Source organism: Toxorhynchites rutilus, chromosome 3, assembly GCF_029784135.1.
Source record: "Toxorhynchites rutilus septentrionalis strain SRP chromosome 3, ASM2978413v1, whole genome shotgun sequence".
Classification (NCBI taxonomy): Eukaryota; Metazoa; Arthropoda; class Insecta; order Diptera; family Culicidae; genus Toxorhynchites; species Toxorhynchites rutilus.
Window position 1 is genome coordinate 271,640,612 of NC_073746.1, and position 24,644 is coordinate 271,665,255.

Genomic DNA, 24,644 nt, shown 5'->3' on the forward strand with positions numbered 1-24,644 from the left:
CTTATTGCCCGTTTTACCTAATAATAACTAAATAAGTTCAGTCTACACTCAGGAAACATGAATTCCATATGGTGTAGGTGTACAAAAGTGAGAACACCCTGAAAGACTGTTTTGTGCATAAAATGAACTCTCTGAATTTCAGAATAACAGTGTGATTTCGAACTATATCAGAAATGTTTTTCCATGTGCCCTTCTGTCAGGAATGCATCTAATATGACAAACGATGCGTCTATACTAGTTCAAAAAGTTGAACCCAGTTTCTAGGATTGCATGCTTTTGTGATGATATATACGTGGAAAACCTGTCAAATTAATGTTGTATAAATCGTCAGAATTTCCTTCATTTCTCTTCTAGACGACCATTGTTCCATACAGCAACAAGCATACTCCCGTTACACGCAGAATTATCAAAATGCACAATATCAGCACTTCCTGGTGTATTTTCCGCGCCACCCCGAAAACGTACGCTGGCCGCTTCTGGGGATTGGAACGAAGTACTATCTCGCACCAAAACTGGCCTCTTTTATACGTATAAAATATGACATCCTCTATTTTTCTCGCATGGAATATGAAAATTTCGTATTATGTATGGTCACACTTCCACGGAGAGCTGTTTGAATTCTGGGTGCATCACGAGCCGGTGAAGATCAATCTACCGAAGAGCACGACGATGCATATGATACGATGCTACGGCTACAGGCAGCAGCAGCAGCATATATCCCGAACCGGACGTGTCATAACACAGGCATGCATCTTTTCTGCATACATACTCCATCGCCGCCCAGCCCATGCTGGACGGATGGCCGGACGGCTTATCGTGTATGGGACGACAAGTGCTATAAATGGATAAAAACCGATTACCTTTAATGCCAATAAACATAATCTCGACCGGAGGTTGTTTCGTTGCATACTGATGATATTCGGAGTAGATGTTGTCTTCCCCAAGTTTTTCATGCATTCATGTTGAGTCGCCCGGCCGCAGCCGTCTGATCATTGTAACGGGAATGGAGTAAATTGCAGCGTGGAGAATACATGATATAGATTTTTGGAAAATCGGTATAAATGTTTAATGGTTTTTGGTTGCCGATTATGTTCGTTGTCAGATAGAAGAAAGGGAAATCGATATATTTTCCACGAATATTGAAACATCGATTCTTCTACCTGGTTAATTTCTGCTGTCGCCTTCTTAAAATTTGATAAGCAAAAACATTGACGATTGAACTGTTCAGCTCTATTCATTTTCATCGTTGAAATGCTTCATTTTGCATGTGAAAACACTCGCTGTCAGTTTCATCCATTCTATTTCACGAAATTGGATTGTTCCGGCCCCGTCGTCACAAAAAGTATTTTTAAAAGAGGCATAGGAGGACATAGCAGTCACGCTCACCGAAACACCCCCGGCCCCGACGACTTGTTTCTGTGAGTGCGTTTGGTGCGAAAACAACAATGAAACTTTCATTTGAATATAATCTGTTCGGAAAAAAAACAATGTTTCAATTCGCTCTGATACGAAAGAAGCGTGCACGTAGAAGAGTTGCTTTGAGCGCCAGATTGAGCGTCAATCTTTGCACGAATTGTGGAAGTTGACGAGCTAGCTTCTCGATAGAATTCTTCAACGAATGAAAATTTTGATGAGAACGTGTACAGGCATGCTCCTCCAACTTGATCCAAACTGAATAGTCCAGTGGATTGAGATGTGGATTACTTGATGGTCAATCATTTGTGGATATGACGTCTGGTAGGTTTGCTGCTAGCTCCCTTTTTGAACCATTTTGAAGATTTTTGCATCGTTCCAATCGTATTTGTTTCAGTATGGGCATCAACAAATGGTTCACACATCGCCTGTATGCACCAAGCTCAATTCGATTACTATATGGTTTTGTTTGCGAAGAGGATTGTGTCGAACGCGTTCACGAACGGCATAAATAACATGGTGCAGCCGTACTGACCTCGGACGGGTTGTAATGTACGTAACACGAATCGTCCATTAATATATAACGGTTTTAGGAGCTCGTAGATCTGTTTTGCCGTCTTCTAGTGCGACAGTTGCCACAAGCAGAGATGCCAACCTTCCTGAATTTTCCCAGAATTTCCCAGAATATTTAGCGCGTTCCCTGATTGAACACTCAATTTATCCTGATTTTTCTGAAATGATCCTGATTTTTCCTGATTTTTGTACTCTTCACATTATTCGTAATAAATATACTGGTTTCCATGTCAAAGTTTTCTGTCATGATAGTTCTCCGGTTCGCACTTGTATTTATCTTACATTAAGTTAAATTCTCTAGACGCAGAGCTGTATTTATTTTTTGATCTCTACCCTCAATTGGTTCGTGGCTTTCCAAAACAGTGCTAGAAAATTCCATGAAGCCAGATTGTCTGACGAATCTATGAAATTACAACGATATTAAGTTTGAAGAACAAGTAGAATACAGTAGGAATACGCAAATAAGTGTAAAATTACTCAAGGAAAAAAAATTAAATCCACAGTCAATATAAAAAGATTTTACATGTAATTTGTTCGTCTGATTCGAAGTAGAATCAACTTTAATGATGGGACTATGGTAAATATATCTATAACCGTACTTATTATCATAAAAATTGTGAAACATTCAACAAGTGTTCCACTTCTGATATTCTTTCCTCATTTGTTGAGTAAAGATTATTTCCAAAGCATGAACGATGAATTCAGTGAAAATTTGAATATTGATTTCTCTGCAATTGACTATAGTGATGCTGTAGGTTTTTCGAAAAAAATTTAAACGATCAGGCGAAACACTAGCTTATGCGAGGATTTATACCATGCTTATTAATTCTTTTATATATCCGGTCTTCGCCAGAAGAAAGATATACTCTGTTTCTGGTGGAATTTGGAATGGATTCTGTATAATGAGCTACTATCAAGCACATGTATGGCTCGCAGCAGTTTTCGACGAGGAAGCAAACATGTTCTGGAAGGATAGAATATTTAGGCTGCGTGAAAGATGGCGGAAGATTGTGAAACACACCTATGAATATAAAATTAAATTATTGAATTAGGGTAAATGATCTTGGTTTGTCCAGTCGAAAATATGATCATGGCTTGCCCACTTTTTTGAATGCTCTAATTCAGCGCTCCTGTGACAAATAAGGCCTTCGAATGTTTCGAAACATATAAATAAAATTGCCTTTTACATGATTTATAGTAGTTTGATAGTATATTTTTACGAAATCACATGTTTTAAAGGATTATAAAATACACCGTCTATTTGTGTCAATGCGCCCCTTATTCGAGCTAACTTTTAATCGATCACCAGATGATTATTTGGCACGTATTCAGACCTTTTCTGGATTACAACACTTATAAATATTGTAAACATCATGCTTGCTCACCATTTGTATTGGATTTACATAGCTAAACCATTAAATTAACGCATTTTGATGAAATCAATTCTGATCATGAGTTGTCCAATTCAATAATGTTGTTTTGTCCACATGATTTCTATGGCAACCGCTTGGCGCGCTGCAGTTTGTTTATGTTTGTTTATGGTGTGCTTCGCGCATAGCAGAAGTATGGTTTTTCTGTGTTGATTGTGTTGAGGTGAACACTTCTAAAATGCCCAAGAAAAGGCAATATTCTGAAAAAAGCCTAAATTATGAATGAATCAATATGATGACAGTAAACTCAAGCAATGATAAATGCAACATCTAATTGTGAATTCGAATGTTTACATTCAAAAATGGAGATTTCTAAAACCGGACAAACCATGATCATTTTTTTGGGCAAACCATGTTCAGAGGTGGTCAAACCATGATCATAATTCTTCTTTAAGGAAAATCGTTAAAAAACATAAAAATTTGAATAATTTCAACACCTTATGGTAGTATTAGCAACTAGAGACTTGGGGCTTTTCAACAAACCCAAACTCGTATCGATTATGTGTGATTTTCATGAAGAAAAATCGATTTGCATTTACTAGTTGCGTAAAAACACCCCAAATTGGATAAACCAAGATCATTTACCCTAAATGCTTTGATTAAAAAAATCGACATTAACTTTTCGGACAACCCATTATGAGCTATCCTGATTTAACCTGATTTTTATTTTCTTTCTTCCTTATTTTTAAAAATTATAGTTGGTAATCCTGGCCACAAGCGTTCCCAATAATATTTTTCAAACAACTGGAAGATTGTTCTTAAAAAATTGGAAGAAAACTGGATCCTGTAAAATCATTTTATTTGAAGAAGTTCGACTTTGATTTACCTAAAATGTTTTTTTTACCTACTCCAATGCTTGAGGAATAGAATTTCCTTCGAAGCTTCGTGTAGTATTTATATGTTAGCATTAGCATTGAGCAAGTTGCACAATATCGTTCATAAAATAGCGAAAGAACCATAAATTAACCATTGAAACAGGTCAAAATAAAGTTTCCCACCACTCGAACATTACTGTGAAATAATATTTGAGGATCTTTTCTTCTAGAACCTCTAGAATATACGGTTTTATTTGGATAAAACTTGAAAAATCTCGTATTTATAGCTTGACAATGTGATTAATTGAGGTGCATGGGAACACGGTTTCTGGTTATAGATCACTGCATCAAACCTATCTCAATCCTCTGTTGTTTTCCTTCTAACTCGAATTTTAACATTTCTGTAGTGTTTCTTTCGGCCATCTTCGTTGCAATTTTTTCTCGCACGCACGCACTCCGTCTGGGAGTGACATATCTCCATAGTAGCATGTCAGAAAAAGAACTATTGGGAAACAGAGCAGAGAGTCCAAAGCCCCTAAGGAGGATGATTGTAATAGCTCAGCCATTCCATGCCAAACCGATATAGTGGTTTTTAGATTTCTATGAAAAGTGGTAGTTTTGTTCTTTATCGCAAAATATTAGACCCGTATTTTTTTATTTTTTTCGTTAGGGTAACCAAAAGGGGGAAAATTGTTTTTTCGAGTCATCGGTTAAATTTGAAAAATCATATCTCATAAAAGAAAAAAAACCATCTCTGATATCGAGATATGTTATGTTAAAAAACCTCAGCATTCATGAAAAAATATAGCGTCCTCTAGGCCAAAGCCATGAAAACATAAATCCATAAAATCCAATATTTTTGCAAGTTCAATATTTTTTTTTATAAAAGGCTCATTGGCATCAATTTTATATGCCGATCATCTAAATTGGTTCAGTGGTTCAAGAGTTATGAATTTAAAAAAAAACATTTTCGGGAAAAAGTGCAAAAAATGATTTTTCGAACCACCCAAAAATGGAAATGGGCACTCAAATGGAAAAATAAAATATACGAGTCTAATGTCTTGCGATAAAGAACAAAATAACCACTTTTAAGACATTTGACATTAAAAATTTTTTTTTCAAACCCCTATTTCCTTTACTGACCCTTTGGCGATTTTTCGATTTTCGAAAAACTCAAACTTCGACCGCTTTCCGCTTTTTTTTGACCGAGTCCGATTGAGCTGATATTTATCATAGGGTTTTTTTGAGACGGTGAACATTTTTATGGGGTAATTTTTTGAAATTCGATATGGCCATTTTCATTTGCATTCTAGTGCAATGGTGGCCGTCCTGTGGTCCTCCAACGTTGTTCATGCGGCCCGCAGCCTGATTTGAAAAAAAAAATCATATGAGCGAAATCAAGAATATACATAGTTGAAAATCTTCCATACAATTGAATAAAATGAAGTAATTCTTGTTAATCGTGTGTATTCAAGCTGATCATTTTCTCTTTTTTTCGTACTAATTTAACCTTTTGACATTTGTGACCGTTAGTATTCAAAGGACCTTTTTACATTTTTGGTTCTGTTCTGCTTAAACTCGTATAAGTTCGTGTAAGTAACGGCAGTAAAACCGGGTAAAACGTTGTCAGTTATCCGGTTACGAGTACATGTCAAACGATCCGATGAATTACGTAACTGACAACGTATAAACCCGACTTAACTGCTGGAAACTTTTTAAAGTGTCTTATGACAGATGTACATACGTACATAAGAGAGAGTGTTTTGGAGAAAATTCATTCGATTTTACTGTGCTCTCGCCATTAGAGGGCAGTCGAGTTCATTCACAATTTCAGTGTCTATTGGCAATCGCTTTTTTATATCTATGGCGTGTATTGTGTAATTTTAGGCAAAATGGAAGCCTGCACTAGAAAATAAAAGAAAAGTGGCTGACGAAGGACGTGTATTTCAAGGAAAATTGTCTGAAATATACTTTTTTACGTGTATAAATTGAAAAATGGTATATTTGATTTGTAATGAAGCTGGCGATCTGGCGTAGTGGTAACATCCATGCCTCTCACGCTAAAGGTCACGAGTTCAATTCTCACTCCCGACATTCTTCCAAAAATGAAGGAAAAGTGACGAACCAGCCAAATGAGTTGAAGTCACTATAATACAGATAATAAAAAAAAAATTGTAATGAAGCTGTTGCTGTTTCGAAAGTTCAATCTGAAACGAAAATATGAGTCGAAACATGCGACAAAAATGAACAAGTTTGATGCCACATCCTGTGCTGGAAAACTGGCTGAGTTAGGAGCGAAAATAGTTTGATTGAAAGTTTGGAAGAACGAGCTGCCGACTATGTATTTTATTCAGTGATAGTACATGAGAGAAGGATTTCGAAGTTACCAAGGAATTTACTTGCCTTTTTCCTACGAATGAAGGTTTCGATGATGTCTTGATGGATATCGTTCTCCACTCTCACCGAGTTTTGTGGTCCCATCAGTACTTGTTTAGTTTCGTAGCAACGATAAAGTTCGGTCTGTACGAAAAGCGTGTGGCAACTGTCACGTTATTTAATTGCGGGAAACGGCAAAACGGATCTACGAGCTGCTCAAATCGTTTTCTATTACTGAGCGATTTGTGTTCCGTAGACTACAACAGTACAAAGGAACAGTTGATGTGGGCGATAGGCCCAAAAAGGAAGGTCCGAAGTCGGTAGGGCTGCGCAATGTTATCTATGTTGTTCATGAACGCGTTCAATGCAATGCAATGCGTTCGAAAACAAAAGCATTCAACAGTCGACATGAATTGGATAAATTAATTGGTGCGTACATCATTGTGTGAGTCATTTATTGACACCCAGATTGAACGATTAAAAAACGAGACTAACCGGGCTTCATCTCCGCAAATGATTGGCCATCCATCGGATTATTCACTTTGGGTCAGGTTGGAGGAGCGTGCCTGTGGTCGCTCTCATTACAATTACCAATCGTTGAAAATTCTATCGAAAGCTGCAGCGATTGACGATTGGCCTTAGCGTTTTCGACTCTGCATGAAGAAGAGATGTATTTGGCCAAATTTAGCCAAAAATGTTAATTCTGGATACTTTTATGCTTTCAATAAAAGTTTTGGGTTTTTATCTCATTTTGTTCTCGAGTTATGAATTTTACAGGTGTATAACTGAATACTTCCTAATTTAAAATAAAAAGTGAGTCAAAGAAGGTACCAGTTAAATACGTATATCTTACATTTCATTATGAAAAGTAGTGAGAAAAAATCATTACGGCCCGTGGCTATAATGAAAATTCTAATGCGGCCCGCTCCATCTCTATACCTGGCCACCACTGTTCTAGTGTATACGCCATGAATAACATAAGATATCCTCGAGACGATTGATTTTAGAGGAGTTCTCTCGGTTACCCTCTCAGGGTTCCCACATTCTACCGTCGCGATTGGATTTCGATTGAAAAAGATGATGAATAATAAGATATATAGCCGGTCCAATTAGTTGTACCCTTTCAGGGTATCTAAAGATAGTTTTTGCCGCATGTTGTGACAAATGAGATTTTCAGATTTTTATTTCGTTGTATGATCGATTGATGTACACGGAAACATGAATTTTTGAGTTTTGTATTCATATCATATCTCACCAATTCACGGCTATTTCCCACATTTAAAATTACACAACAACTGAAGACAACTAACTTACATATTCTATGAGGACAATAATTATTCGTGGAACTACAACCTATTGTTGAAGAATATACAGCAATTCAGAAAGTATGAAATGACGAAAAATTTCACGATTTAAAAAAAAAATCTGACATCACATTTGTTCTATTTCCAATTATAATGATTAATATGGTTATGAAATAACGCTAAAGCAAATTTGCTTATTGGGATACCCTCCAATTCAACATGCTGTTGAAAATAAGCCTAACAGATGAAATAATCATCAGAAGTTTTATGCGACATGTTTTGGCATAACATGACAGAATGTATTTCGAAGACAAGAAATGGTGCTCAGCTCAATGTGTTTATTTAGTAAGTAAGATTCGGACACGGTTGAGATGGCTCACGACAGGATACCTGCCTGTTAATCTAGGTCAGCTACCTTCAATCGCGACGGGAGAAATTCTCATTTAAACGTCTGCATCACAATTTCCTTTCGCTTTCCACTCGGTTGCACAGTCAATATAGTTGCAGAATAACTGATTGAGAGCATGTTTGATAAAGGTGCAATAGGGGCGAGAGGGAGGAAGAGAGACAGTGTGCGATACCTTTTGCAGCAATAGGCATCAATGATCTAAATGAACTGAAATGGATCACTCTATCGTAATTCCACGGAGCGGCTGAATAGCGTGTACATTCACACGTGAAGTTAATGATGGGATTGCAATTTCGTTAATTGGTATCTTTTCCGAATGAATTCTCCTCCTCCTATCTACCATCTAACATTATCCTTTTCTGCTATCGTTTCAGGCTCTACATTTAACAACGATGACATTCGATGCATCACCCCCTCAATCTGTACCGGCCGAAATAATTCCAGTGATGCCAACAGAAGGTTTCGAAGGCCGAAAGCGTCGTAGACTAGGTCGAAAACGGAAGCGAAGACCACTTCAGGAGGACTTTTGGCAAGGCAATCCACGAGAAGAAGAATCCGCGGTGGTCTACCGTAATCAGGATGGAGTTATACTACCAGCGGAACGGAAACAATTGAATCCACGGTGGGATGGAAGCGGCATGGTACCCATCGGCTATCGACAGCGAGCGGACCATTGGGCGAACCCGTACAGTGATGCAATCGATCCACAGTCACCATTCAGTAGTGATTCTCCGCCACCTCGAAGAGTTTACGCATCAATAAACAATGACAGGGAGCATTTTCAACCTGTTGATGACAATAGGCAAAGAAGACCTCCCAGACCGGAAGAAGAATCAACTCAAAGCATTGGTTATAAAGCCTACAGGAAACCCTACTCGATGGCAAAACGAGGGAGCGAGGAAGACGGTGGATCGTCTAGTGAATCAGGGAAAACCGCAACAGTCGACCTGAAAACTCTGCTCAAGCAGTCCGATGGTCTAAGTTTAAGCGAAATTTTACAGCAAAGAAACATTTCGCTTCAGGATTTGATAAAAGGAAAGCAAATGGCATTAGCTGCATTGACCCAAAGCCCCTTAGAAACGGTTACAGTTATTGTACCGGAAAACGATGGCACCCCCGTATCCTCGACGGTCGCTTACGGAAATTCACAATCGCAGGAAGATACGAGAAGATCAGACTTTCAGAATATTAAATCTCTCAAAAGAATACCAGTATTTTCTTTATCGGCCACACCTATTACTGAAGCACAACATCCCACAACTCCCTCGTCGATTACGGCCGCTCCTCAGCCTGTGCTCACCACACCGAGAGAAGAAACAAACTCCGTGGAAGAAGTTGTCACTCCAAACCTCACCGAAAACCAAAATGAGAATATCGGCATCTTTCCGACAGTTGAAATCAAACAGCTCGCACTAAATCCAATGCTGCCAACGGTCAAAGAAGAACGCCTACGACCCATAAAGGGTATCGCTTCGCGTATACGACCTGATTTGAGCAACGCAAATATACGAACCGAAGAAGCGTTCTCCGCACTTAGAAAACGCATCGAAATTCCAAATTCATATGCCACCGCCGAGCCTTGGCGCTCTTCCACCACCACTACTACCCCGGTTACCCCGAAGGCCCGTGAAAGATGGACTCCAGCGCCTGGACATCATGAGAAACGAGAGCAGTTCCTACAAAAACTCCACCAAAATAAAGCAAGAAACCGAATTCTTACAACCACATCCACCCAAGTCACTAATAATTCGAGTCCTGAAGAACAAGCGGAAATAGAATTACCCTCCAATATATCGTCCGAGCGAACTATGCTACGCATACCCTCCGCTAGGAAACGTTTGTCCATACATTCTAAACTCAGATCCCCACCTCCATCTCCCCCGGCACAAATAATTCCGCCAGCGGCGGAAAGTCACACTCTGGCCGATGTTGAACTTCACGAAGAACCGGAAAATGTCACCAGACTATTGGAGACGGAGGAACCTGAGCTAAACATCATCGAAAAGTTTACCTCCTTCGAGGACACCAAGGAAAGTGAATCTCGATACGACCCGTCGGAGCAGAATGTTGGAGAGACGGCTCACCATGAACAGCGAGGATCGTCAAACGAAAACAATCTCATACAACAGATCAACCAAAACACACAGCGATCATTCACCGACAGTTTGGAGGATTATCTTCGGGATGTCACTGAGAGCAATCCCTCTCTGTTCAACGATCTTGGTCCGATTGCGCTGTCAGAAGACAGACAGGAAATCCTGGAACTGATGGGAGATCATAGGATTGGTTCACGACTCGCAAAGGTACTCTCCCAGAGAAATATGACACTGGAAGAGCTCCTGGAGCACAGGAAGCGTGGCTCAAGTCAGCTTCATCTAGCGGAAATGATAAACAACAAAGCGCGACCACTCGAGGACAAGATGGACATTGTTACGGCATTCGAACATTTCCCACGATTCAATTTGGGCAACTTGCGCAGTATACGCCCGGACGATATCAAAGTTGATTCGCAGGGCTTCAGCTATTTTACCTCCATCATTAACATTCGACCCACGGACGAAGCCGACAAGGACAGCCGATCGATACACGGTCCGCATCACCCTGACTGGAATCCACCGCAATCGTCGCACCCGGTCAACCACAAAATGGATGCCGGTCATTTTTTAGCTAACGGCGGATCGAAGGGAAAGCTGATCACCCCTTCGAGAATGTCCGCCGCAGCCGAGTTTAATAGTGGCAGCAACAATAACATCAATAAAGATCAAGCTAGTGATCTGCTGGATCTGGAGCTTTCCGGGCGTGGGTTCAGCCACCGACATCCGATAGCCGTTGAGACTGGCTCGTTGCCGTTGGGCGTGCGATCGGCGATCGTCGCCAGCATCTGTATCGTCGGTGTATCGTTGGCAGTTTTCGCGCTTATATTCGTCGTCTGCCGCTGGCGACAGCGACGGAGGAACAAGCTGGACTATGCGGAAAACTTTAACATGGCCAAAGCCCGCTTGCCAACCATTAGCGGGGAGGTGCTGAAGACGTCCAACCATCCGAATGAAATTGGTCAAATGGTGTACACAAGCAGGCAGGAACAGACCCAGCAAACCCAGCTGAGTCGAAAGGAGAGCATAATCAGCACAATGAATCCGAACTCGCAGGAGGTTCAAAATTATCTGTGGGATGAGATGCGGCAGCCATTTCAGTAGGCTATCGGAAATATTCCAGATCCGTTGAGGTACTGCAGGGAAGTTTGAAAACTAGGTAGGGATCGTTGTTTTTGGTGAATGGGCAAAAAGCTCGCCCCACACGGTGACAATAATTCGACACAGTGATTCCAAAAAATCGTATTATATAGGTTAAACACGAAAAATCTAGTTATTGTGTTTTACGCTTGTCATGACTAGAGCTGCATTTTTTCATCAATGTCACTGACAACTGACGAGGCACGTTAGTCACTTCCTACTGACAAAAATCTCGGTCAAATGGTGACTGACAGAGTACGATGCAACAATTTGCTTGTTATTAAGCTTTGTCAATACGCTTTGACCGATCAAGTGGGCATTTTATTTTATTATGCATTTTATTTTAATCGAGCAAAGCTTCTATTTTCATTCCGGTTGTTTCATGTGTTTACTGAAGCAATTGCAAACAATTAGGCAACGGAATATATAATTGACTTGTATAATCTCTACATGCTGAAATAATGAAAAAAATTCTCTTTTCGTTGAAATTTCTGCCCGATGTCGAAATTCAAGTATTTGAAAGTCCGTTTAGAATCATTTATATCCTTTGTTATCCTTGAAGTTTTAGCATTTGATAGAAGAGTGTTATTCAGGTGAACAAATGCATCCTGGTAAACGTGTAAACATCCATTACATCAGGTGACATGGTATTTCTTGTCTTGACAATCATAGTGTGCTGACTTGCAACATGCTTTGATGGTCAGAACACTCTGACAAACTATTTAGCATCAAAGAGTGAGGAATTTGTTTTGTCGGTTTATGTTTTGTTGCACGTCGTTTGGTGGTAATGTTGCAATGGTCGTCATAGTAGCCCAAATATGTGCAGTGACTTTGACAAATTGCCGCTCTGGTCATAACCTGAGAGAGAGGAGCCAGCTCGCGTTTGTTGTGATCACCCTTATGTCAGCGCGAACCAGTCACGGTGAACCAAGGGGAAGTATTGAAATATGTAGAAAATTTCAACATGACATTTTTTTGCAAGACGTTTTATGTGAAAATAATGTTGACGTCGGACTACATCTTTCATTTCTATACTGGGGTGTAAGTTCAAAGCTTCGAAAACGAGAGTGTTACATTGGAGAAACAGGATTTTGAGTAATAAACCCTCTTCGCCGGTTGAAAGAAATGGTATGATAACCGCTTCATTCGAAAGATAAAATGTCTACGCGTTATATGTGTGTTACTTATTGATCCAAAAACTTGTTTCAATAGCTCAAAAATTGTTTTGAAAGCAAGCTATTGAAATCACAAAAATCTGTATATAAGTAGGTGCCAGCTCCACTCAATTATAATTGTACAGCGGTTAGATCATTTTGGAACAGTTATTGCTGCAAAAAAAACAAACTTGCTGCTGTGAAGAAGGCGACCAGCAAGAAGAAAGCTGCTGCTACTGCTGGTGTGGCTGCCCGAAAGCAAAAGTCAAACAAATCCTCAAAAATCGTTGCATGCAAGCCGAAAACGCCGAACTCATAGAAATCAGTAGCAGCTTCGAAAAAACCTACCATCGCCACACATAACGCACAACTAGAGAGAAAACAAGATAGTGTTTTCAGCAAATCAAATCCAGTTCTTTTCAGAAAGAGTTTATCAAATACTGCGGTCAAATACATTCTTTTTTAATTTCTTCGATCAAGTGCGATCAACGTAAGATTACATCTTTCGAGCACTTATTAGGAGTACAGTGAATCTTGAGAAAGACAATTCATTCCTGCTCGACACTCGCACAAAAAATGTTCACTCATCAATGTCACAAACGGGAAGTGGGTGTTGTGAGGGAGGGCATAGTGAGCGCAACATTTATGCAGACTGATTGGAAGCGACAGATATGTTGTATATGGGAAATGGTATACAAATTATATCACACATAAAGGGGAGAAAGAATCTTGACCCTTTTAGTTTTTTGGACAAGACTATTGGTTCACCTTCACTATCGGTCAATTCGATTGGATCTTCAGTGATACTAGTGCCTTGATTAAACCTACATGTCAAATTTGAATATTGCATATGAATGTGAATATCATGGCAAAGATGACGAGAGACTGGTAGTATAATTCTCATCTTCATCCGAATGCCTGTTAAAAATGCAGACACAGCATCCTTTTTAGTCAACCTAGTATTATTTCCATCGGACACAAACAAAATTCCCTCAAAATACACCTGAGAGAAATCAATGTTGGCTATTTTCATTGGAAGATTAGCTCTTATTTTATGTATTCCACATACACACAGGTTTTTTTTACGCCGGGGATACGTATCTCGTAAAAAAACCGCGTTAATTGGAAAATCCGCGTAAAAAAACCTGGGTGTACGCTGCATATTCAAATTGCATCGGAGATAGACAATCATCGCCCACATTGCAAAAATCGATTCGTCGAGCTTGCAGTAATAGATCAACCTGGAACCAGTGAAAGAATACAAGAATTCGCGAAAACTGAATGTACGATCGGAAAAAGTCACAAATGGGCCCAAAACACCCATAAATTCACACAAGATCTCCACCGACAAACAAATCATAAAAGTCAGTTTGCTTCTAATTTTGGATTTTGTTTTAGAAATCATCGAAATAATTCTTTAGGACAACTATATCGAAATTATCAAAAGTAAAAAATGTTTGAATGGGCCGATGCCGCTAGAAGCCATGATGTGGGCTGACCTGGTACATCTTTTATTATTTCCTACGTGATCAGTGTTCAAATTTTTACCCCCATATATTCCTGTTAGACGCAGTCCTATGTCAAAAATCAAATCGGGAATAAAACGCACAAATGTACTCACTAACAAAGGTTCACGTCAAGTTTGAACACTTTTCTCATAAATGAATGACAACAACTTGCTTGATTGAAATTGTCAGTTTGGAATTTTCTTGATGAGAATGCGTTAAAAGAATAAGAAGAAAACAAACTATCTGTCATTCAGCTGGCTCCTCTCTCTCAGGTCATAACCCATTGATCGAAATTTTCCCCAAACACGATCTATTATCTTTTACACCAGTTGTTTTCACATTTGTTTGGCTGCCAAATTTCATTTTCGCTGGAACTTATTTTCGTCGCTTGAAGTTCTACGCTTCTTCAGCCCTTCACAATTGACCAGTGTTCGTCAATCGGTCTTAGCTCCGGGTTATTCGTCGGATTCCACTTCCTAGGATCGACAGTGACCCAATTGACGGTGTATCACTTTTTGGTTGAATTTGAACAATGTTAGCTTGCAAAGTTGGTCCGCAGAAGACTATCAACCTCATGCTGCTCCAGAAATGGCATTAATCTATTCCTTGATTTTCTGTTGAGTGTTACACGCCTCGTTCCTGTCGAATCGTTGTTGAGAACCATCTACACCGAGTTGTCGTCCGACATTCTTACGACATGCCTAGCTCATCATAATCGCCAGATTTTCGCTGACACACCTTATAGATGGTTAACTCCATGTGACGGGACACTTTTTTGATCTGAGCGTTTTCTGAAGTTCAAAGTAAACACGATTTTCTGCTATAATACGTCTTCGAGTATAGTTGATGGTATCATTGTCAGCGGACACCAGTGAGCCAAAGTCCACAAGCTCATCGACCGCCTCGAATTCATCACCATCGATATGAACTCGTGGTGGGAAATTTGCACCATGTTCTCTGGAGCCTCTTCCTCCCATGTATTTAGTTTCGACGCGTTGATGACAAGACCTATCCGTCGGGCTTCAGCTTTTAGTCTGATGTACGAATCCCTCATCCTATCGTTAATTCGTGCAACGATGTCAAAGTCAAAAAGCTGGACGGGCTTCCTACAGATCAACTGTGCAACTCATGTCTATACTCGCTCTTCTGACCACACCTTTCAAAGTGATACTAAATAGCGAGCACGAAAGCCCACCGTCGTAAACCCTTCGAGATTCAATGACATAACTCGATCCACCACCATGGTCAGGGCGATCCAATCTCGTAAGTTTATCTGAGAAACCGTAGTAGTGCATAATTTGGTCAATCGATTGTATCATGCGCTGAATTGAAGTCGATGAACAAATGATGCGTTGGCATGTTTTATTCGTAGCATTTCTTCAGAACTTACGGAACTGCGGAACTTACGGATCTGATCCGTGGTAGCACGAGCATTCATAAATCCTGCCTAATATTGCCGTACGAACCCCAATTTCTCAGTGCAGCGCTCTAACCACCGTATTTCAACAGTTCGCTAATTGATCAACTCCAGCTGTTTTAATGTTCTTCAGCCGGGTGATCTCCTCCTCATCTTCCTGGAGATCGAGGACTAGTATTCGGTCATATTCCGCGCGTACCTTTAAGTCTACTTCCATATCGTTTTACTTCTCTGCTACATCGCTATTGAGATGCTCATCGAAATACTGTTTCCACCTTTCAACCACCTCACACTACCATTTCATGTCACCGATGACAATTTTCACGTTCCGTCGTGAATAGCTATCATATATCTGCTCCAGCAGCACGTACAACGCTTCCTTCTCGTCGTCGGGTCTCTCTTCATGTAGGCAGTGCACATTGATGGTGCTATAGTAGAGAATTTGCACATCCTCACGTTAATCGGCTGCCACCAATCACACGTAAACGTATCATGGCCAGTATTATGTTGCGTGGATGTAGCCCGTCGTAGATTTTTTTTCTATTATAGTGACTTTCAACTTATTTCGGCTGGTTCGTCACTTTTACTTCCATTTTTTGGGAGAATATCGGGAGTGAGAATTGAACTCGTGATCTCTGCGTGAGAGGTATGGATATTACAACAACGCCAGATCGCCTCCAGCTCGTCGTAGATGATCCTATCGCAACCTGGGTAGCAAAGCGATCTATGGTTCCATATTCCATATTTCCAACTGTGTTCCTCATTTCGTCGCTTAGGTCGTTGCCGATTGTACCGGTTCATATTTTCGTTATTTGTAACATACTTAGGTTCCTAGGCGACTTTTTGGATCTTCGCGAGCACAATAATCAGCCGCCCCTAACATGAGCAACACACGCTGTTTTGAGCCGGACCTCTATGGCAGGTCTAAAACCGAAAACACTTCTACATTCACACAAGTTTTTTTTTATTTATTATAGAGACTTTCAGCCGTAGGCTGGTTCATCTCTTTTGATGTGACAATACGATGGAAGGTCCTGATGGGGCCATCCCAAGCGCCAGGGACACCGGATCCCGGATCCCTTAGCATGTTGTTTTTTCCCTTTCTTGTTGTCCTTGCCCGTGCCTGGTCCATTGTTGCCGGTTCCGCTTTCGTTTCCTTCTAATTATCTCGCTTCGTCGTATATCTCATTTTATCCTAATCTTCGCTTGGTCCTCGATTATGTCTGCTTATACATATTTATGTCTTTTAAGTAGACTATCACTACTGAAATTGTGGATGCGTCGTTCCCTAAGGCTTCCCTGATGCTTTCAGGGATCCCGTACAGTGATCTTGGGCCCTCAAACTGGGGGCATTGGCATATGATGTGTTCCACTGACTGGTGGACATGACATAGCTCGCACTGGATTCGGAAGTCGCCCCTATTTTTGCCCATGTTGTAGGCGAATCCTGCATGTCCAGTCCATAGTCTGGAGATTACTTTCAGATCACGGTGCCCCAACGGATCTTCCCATTTGGAGGTTGATCTTACGTAAACTGAATTGTCGGGTTCCATCTTGGCCCGTTTCGTACCATTCCTGGCCCATTTTTCCTCGAATACTTTGTTCACCCATTTTTTCGTGTCTATTCACACAAGTTCCTGCCCGGAAAAAAAATAAAAAAATGGTGGATTATATCTATGATATAACCGCAAGGTTGACGTGGGACTACAGTAGGCTTAGTAATCATTTATGTGTATTGATTAAATTATTGATCGAATGAAACAATTTTCGAATTCAATTGAATTCAACATATTCGCTTAGTAAGTAAAAAATTTGAACGAATGCCACGTTTGGTATGATTCCTAGGACTTCCAAAATATTTGAACGAAAGATTTGACAAACGATCATTGTATTTTACATTTACCTCTGAAATTATTGCATCTCTCAAGTGTACGTACTTCTCGTATCGCGAACTTGCTTGATTTGATGAGGTTCAGGCACTCAGTTTCGATTTTGACACGCACGCAGAGATTTTGTTTTTCTACCAAAACTCGATAGTATAATATCAGATTATTTTCAGACACAGTTCTAGTGCAAGATTTTTCATCCACTTGCAAATAACATGTTTCTCCGTTACATGGAATAAATATTTGATACAGAAAATATGATAGAATGAAGGCAGTCCTAAATCGGATAATTCCTTTCTCGAGTTTTGCTCTTATCAACACATTCGGCAATCCATTTTTATTTATATAGATAGAAAGCGTAATAGGAGTGCGTTTTATCACATTAAAATCCATTGCCACTTTCGAACGAAGAGCAATTTCGTTTCCGCAAACATCAAATAGGCTAACAACGAGTTTTCCGAAATATTTCAATTGTCATGTTTGGTTGGAGTATGTGTATCTCTCCAGAAAAGGTGGGGTATCATACCATCATAGAGAAATTTCTCGTACCCAAAAACCCTCACATCCTAAAATTTTGTGTTTTATTTGTATGGCAGCCTCCCCTTAGAAAGAGGGGAAGAGTGTCGAACCACCATAGAAACGTTTATCGATCCCTAAAGCCTCTATATGCCAAGTTTGATTCCATTTGCTTGATTGGTTCTCGAGTTATTCAGCGCACCTCCCCTTCCCTTCCTGTAGAGAGGGGGAGGAGTGTCAAACCACTTAAGAAACGCTTCGTGTCTCCTAAAACCTCCACATGCCAAATTTGGTTCTGTTTGCTTGATAAGTTCTTCAGTTATGCATACATTTATGCTTCATTTGTATGGTAGCCCCCCCTTAGAGAGGGGGAGGAGTGTCAAACCACAATAGAAATGTTTCTTGTCCATAAAAACCTTTACATGCAAAATTTGGCTCCATTTGCTTGATTAGTTTTCGAGTTATGCAGAAATTTGTGTTTCATTTGTATGGCAGTCCCCCTTAGAGAGGGAGGTGACGTTCTTAACTACCATAGAAACATTTATTGCACCCTAAAACCTACACATGCCAAATTTGGTTTCATTTGCTTTATTAATTCTCGAGTTATGCAGAAGTTTGTGTTTCGTTTGTATGGCAGAGATTCATTCGTATCTGCAATGCTGATTTTCCTGAGGTTTGTTCCTTGGTTTTGTAGTCTGTGTTGGGGAAACCGTATTTCGCTGTTATTTTTTGGGCGGCACAATTTGAGGAGCACAAATTGGGCCAATCAAAACATGGCAGTTAGGGCGTTTAGATAACGCTTGACTTTTCACAATTATTCAATTGTTTTTTTTTTTTTGAAAAATTACATTTTATTCATTGTGATAGATGCGAAGAAATATTTCCTATCAATTAATGCAAACATCTTTCCTTAATAGATCGGTTACAAGCATTCGAAATATTTCATTTTTTCCTACATGTTCTGTGTTTAGGTTTTCATTTTACCCCCCATCTATTGTACAATGTAGTCCCACGTCAAAAAGTAGATTGGTTTGTGCCCAGAAGCACGAACGGGAACTTGACGTAGGACTCCGATTGTTGAGAACAATTTCTTTTGATAAATCTCCATCTTTAATGCTCCAAATGTGATATAAACTGAATTCAACAGGAACAATTTCAATTCAACCAACGAAAAAATTCAAGGTGAACAATTCAAACAGGTTGTAAGAATATATAGTAATATATTAAAAATTGCTTTATTGCTTCATGGATATTATCCTATATATATATTCAGGTTTTAAACTTTGGCAGTTCATCCGCCGTTAGCCTTAAAAAAAGGCCAAACCCAAATTTCTACCTTGACGAAGGCCACTTCGGACGGCCTCGCCCTTAACATATAGTGTATGGGGGTCTTCGTAGCCACATTGGTTGCGCGTTCGCTTAGTAAGGGATCGATCGTGAGTTCAAAACTCAGGGCCCTCATAGACCATCTTTGTGTTGTTACAGAATAACTACGTCCACGCAACAATCATCAGTGATGGAGGTCGATCCACGGTCGAATGAAGATCGATTCATCTACACAACTGCTCTGTTCTGCAAGAAACATCGGGCTGCTGTTCTATTGATAACACAACAATGATCATATCAACTGTCTCCGCTGTCCGGTGGTCTAACTGGATAAGGGAAGAACAGAAGGAATACTCTTACGCCGAACAATGACAACTGTGTAATGTGCTATTTATAGATATGATAAACATGTGACATGTACACGATTAAAATTCGGTACTGTTCCAGCTAAAATGCTAATGAGGCTAAAATAAACAAATGGGATAGAAAAAAACATATAGTGTAGACTGATCGTTGTCTAGAGTGAAACAAGTAATCGAAGCCAAGGAGCGCAACATTGTATACCTGTTGCACTGCGGGAGAATGTGAGCGGCGAGTAAAATCGGAAAAATATACATATTTAATCCGTTTCATTGTTTACTTGTTTTACTTTTTCCACTATAGCTGTGAATATTTTCTATTGTCACGTTGAGCCCCACACAGTTCTTGCTGCGCTTTCCGTTCAGCCCGCATCAAGAGCGTTTGCACAATATCAGTAACGGATAGTAACTGCCAGTCCCGCTTTCCTCACAAAAAACTCAGCGCGGAGATTAACGTGTTAATTTGTGTATTTGGAATTAAAACCCATCCATTAATTGAACAGATCTAACGTTCAAAACCCTTATACTTTTTTCACTCGAAACTCCACTTTTGTTGGCACCAAGTGAAAGCAGCCTTCAGAATGCAACGCGGTGCTGATGTGCAACAAGATTTTTGTACTCAGTTGATGTCTACCTTTGTATACACATGCGCTCTGTCGAATGAACACGCTTCGAAACACAGATCAAATGTTTTGTTGTCAGCACCGTTTCCGCACCGAATTTTTTTGCACCGTATTTTGCACCATATTTCTATACCTGTTTTACACCGCGCTTGAACCTGGATTGATTTCTCTGTTGAATTATTTTTCTTCACACAAGCGCTCTCGTGCTTATGAATTTGGTACACTTCGTAGCAAGAGAGAATACGTGTTTGTTACGAACGCGCGCTTATGAAAATTAAACTCAAGTGCAGCGAAGCGTATTTTTTTCTGAAGACTGAGTGTAACCAAAACCTTACACTGTCTCACAAATCATGCTTAGACGTCTCCTTTCGATGAGATCCGTCAAGACGGTCGGTTTGGTATTTTGGCAAGATCCAATAATATTGAACGTAAATTAAAAAAAAACTCAGTAAATTCATAAACATGGAGAAAATTGTCTTCAAATTCTTTCATTTATATGACATTTATATGTCGCTCGACATAGCAGCTGTTGATTGAACTAAAGGGTGTGTCACATCAAATTGCATCACGGAAAAAACGCTGTAGAAATTTAATTTTTAGGAATTATATCTTCAGCTTATAATCAGATAATCAGATAAGAGTGTATAGATCACGTTGGCCATGCTTCACTGTCAATTTTTCGTAAATTTGGAAAAATGTCGTCGAACGAAAAAGAGCGTCGTGATTTAATCCTGTGCACTCATTTCGAGAATCCGGAATTGTCACATCGGGACATCGGTAAGATGCTGGGAATCGTCCAATCCACGGTCAGCAGAGTACTAAAACGATACTTCGAGAACCTAACCATCGACCGGAAGGTGAAGAACGGCAAAAATGGATGCTCCGTCAGTGAAAAAGATCACAAGCGCTTAGTTAAGCAGTTTAGACGCGATCCGAGAAGTTCGGTCCGGGATGTCGCCAATAAGCTGAATTTGTCAAGTTCATTCGTCCAGCGGACCAAGCAGCGGGAGGGCCTGCGTACATACAATGTTCAGAAGGCTTCTAACCGCGACGAAAGGCAAAACATGGTGGAGAAGACGCGAGCCCGGAAGCTGTACACCGAAATGCTGACGAAGCCGCATTGCCTGGTAATGGACGACGAAACCTACGTCAAAGCGGACTTTCGTCAGCTGCCGGGCCTATTGTTCTTCTCCGCAGAGGACAAATTCAGCGTTCCGGAGGAGATTCGCAAGCAGAAACTATCCAAGTTTGCCAAAAAGTACATGGTGTGGCAAGCGATCTGCTCTTGCGGAAAGCGGAGCGCCCCCTTCGTGATGACCGGCACGGTAAACGGGCAGGTTTACCTTAAGGAGTGCCTACAGAAGCGCTTACTACCACTATTGAAGCAGCACGAGGGCCCGACCATCTTCTGGCCGGATCTCGCTTCGTGCCACTATTCAAAGGACGTGTTGGATTGGTACGAAGCCAACGGGGTCACCTTCGTGCCAAAGGAAATGAACCCGCCCAACGCGCCGGAGCTTCGCCCAATAGAGAAATATTGGGCGATTATGAAGCAGGCCTTCCGGAAGAACCCAAAAGTTGTCAAATCGGAGGCGGACTTCAAGAGAAAATGGATTTCTGTTAAAAAAAACTACAACCTGACGTTGTACAGAACCTTATGGACGGGGTAAAGAGGAAGGTGCGAGCATACGGGCTTGGGCTCGAAGTATGAATAAAAAGAAAATGCCAAAAGTTGTTTAATAGTTTTTATTTTACTGTCTAAAATTTTCAAAAGGATCGGTCTTCTGGGCGGATTTCTACAGCGTTTTTTCCGTGATGCAATTTGATGTGACACACCCTTTATAGAAAAAAGCGTACAAAAACCAAACAACTTGCATCGAATGACAGAGACTCTCATCCTCCTGGGCTGGTTCTTTCCGGAAAAATTGAAAGGCACTTTCTGTAAATGTGAATTACGTTTCGGAATAAATTATCAAATAGCAAAATTCAAAAAAAATCGGATATCGGTCGCTTGATTGAATCAATCCATACTAATACTCATTCAGAACGCGTATATTCTTCAATTGTTGAACTTTAGGGACAGGTTGATTTCGTTTCACCTGAATCCATTTCCGATTTCCGACGACTCGATATGATTCGCATACCGCTTTCGCAAATTCCATAACCAATTATACCATCTGCAATACAAACATTTTCATTTTCATTTTCCAGCATCCAGCGGGCCGTGAGTGAAATTTTTCACTCCACATGCGCTCGAGTTTTCACACCTACCCGAAAAGAACGAGAAAGGGAGTGACAAAAAAACCTGCATCCATCCATCCGCTATCCTGCTATCATTCCGAGCGTTCATCAATTAATAATCCGTCATGACAATGTGTTTATTTGAAGGTGATTTTTGCACCTGAAGAAAACAGAAGGAATGCGAAGTTCAAAGATACGCGCTCAGGCCACGAGATGAGAACTTGACGGATGATTGATGCAGTACACATGATCCCGCATGAAAGCTGTCAGCTGCCCATGAGCCGATTAGCTTTTTCTGATTTGACGAACGTGATGCGTGTAGAAAAACGCGAACAAGGAGAAAATAAGGTTACACCGAGGAACTTGCGCTAGGAAGTAAGTGTAATATGTGCAATACATCTGAAAAACAGAATTTGTAGATTTAGACAAACAATAAAAGCGTTGGAGATAATATTGATTAGATGTAAGTGCGGAAAAGAAAGTGGAAACAATACAATTTTATTTAATGTTAGAGAGTAATTTATGTTTACAGTAGCGACGGTAGCCATCCATGTGAGCCCAGTAGCGGTGGGATTTTACAATAATGAAGCGCAGGAGCTAACAAAACCAAGAGTAAATTCCACAAAACAGAAAGTAGTAAGATAGTAAAATAGAGACTGGCCCTGTTAGGAAATACACAAATCATAACAAATCTGGTGCGAAAGCACCAAAACGTAACTTTAAACCAAACTTATTAAGCGTTAATTCATTATTCAGCAGATTACTCAATTATCGTTATCGTCTGGCTCGTTCGGAATTGTTTGATGCAAATTAGCACAATTGAGTGTATTGAAATGCAAGGATAACACTGAATGCAGCCGTAGGGCGGGAGAAAATGACAAATAAAAATTGCGCATGCAACAAAACACATCAAAGGGGGTTTCATTGTCACTAATTGGACTCGTGACGTAGCCGAATCCGAAATGATGCAGGAATTTAATCGCGTAAAACCTTTTCCCTGTAAGCATTCTGTTTTCTTTTTTTTTTTCGATGCGGCATTTTCTTAATTTGACCATGTATCGAATTGCAATAGCACAGATCGTACTCAATTGATGTTTTCATTCATTCGCTTTCATTCAGGCGCAATGACCATTTTTCCACATAATCATCAATTTTGCATGAATTACAATAAGTTTCTAGATCATCTCTAGTTATCAATTCGAGGTGGTTTCGATTAAGATGCGGCATGCTGTAGTTTGTATCTCTTTCCACACAGAGGATACTGCTCGTTGAAGCTCTTCAGAACTCTCATACTGCACTCCCAAACTAGTGTTGACAGAAAACATTTCATCTTCGGCAGAAAAACAGCTTTTTCGTGTACTGAAGGGTGAAATGAACAAATAAAGGCAACTTTTTCAAAAGCTTTAGAATGTTTGTATGCATGGGAGCAGAGCAGACATCTCTTTCTCGCAGACTGAACGTCAGTTTGGGATTGTACCTAAACAAAAAGTTCAAACGATGTTCAAACGGGTATCGAACCAAGGCCGACTGGAATACAATGCTGTGTTACACGACAACGCTATCCACATAGACACTGGTGCCATTGCATCAATGAGTGATAATATTACACCTCATTATAAAATGAACTTGGAAAGTGTTTTCTAAGAGTCAAAGGGAGAGCATAATCGTGAATCTATATCCTTCTCGGTCTGGGCCGTGTATGTGGCAAAGTATGCGAAAAGCTTTAAGGGGGTATTCTAGCTTAGAGACATGAATTTCGGACGTTTTTTCGAGCTCCGTAAAAATAAAACGAAGAATATTTTTAGTATCCATTATATCATTATTGTTTCACCTATTAAATTATTGTATTTTAACAATAAAACAAAAATTGAACGAAGAAAAAATATTCATAACTAGAATAGTTAAAAGCTAATGAAGTGAAGAGGTTCCAGCACGGCATACAAGATGCTTGGTATTCCCCAAAAATTTTTTTGGTGCACAACCTTAACACCTGCTTCGCCATAGCGTCAGTGCAATGCATTGCTGCAATGTCAAAGGCACCAACGAAGCCTTTATGATGAC

At 40.1% G+C, this 24,644-nt stretch overlaps 2 protein-coding genes across 8 annotated transcripts in view; one reads left to right on the forward strand and one right to left on the reverse strand.

Annotated features, from left to right (window-relative positions):
• LOC129775851 (uncharacterized) overlaps positions 1-23,485 on the forward strand; it is a 68,727-nt gene extending 45,242 nt beyond the window's left edge. For 2 of the 3 annotated variants that reach the window (XM_055781004.1, XM_055781002.1), the window contains exons 2-3: positions 8,695-11,572; positions 22,554-23,485. In XM_055781004.1, the coding sequence (XP_055636979.1) occupies positions 8,695-11,517 (2,823 nt within the window). In that variant the 3' untranslated portion in view covers positions 11,518-11,572; positions 22,554-23,485. The remainder of the gene's footprint in view (positions 1-8,694; positions 11,573-22,553) is intronic. The other variant, XM_055781003.1, reaches the window with a different exon arrangement.
• The window catches only part of LOC129775852 (actin-histidine N-methyltransferase), a 163,190-nt gene that overhangs the window by 124,557 nt on the left and 13,989 nt on the right, over positions 1-24,644 (reverse strand). The window lies entirely within an intron of this gene.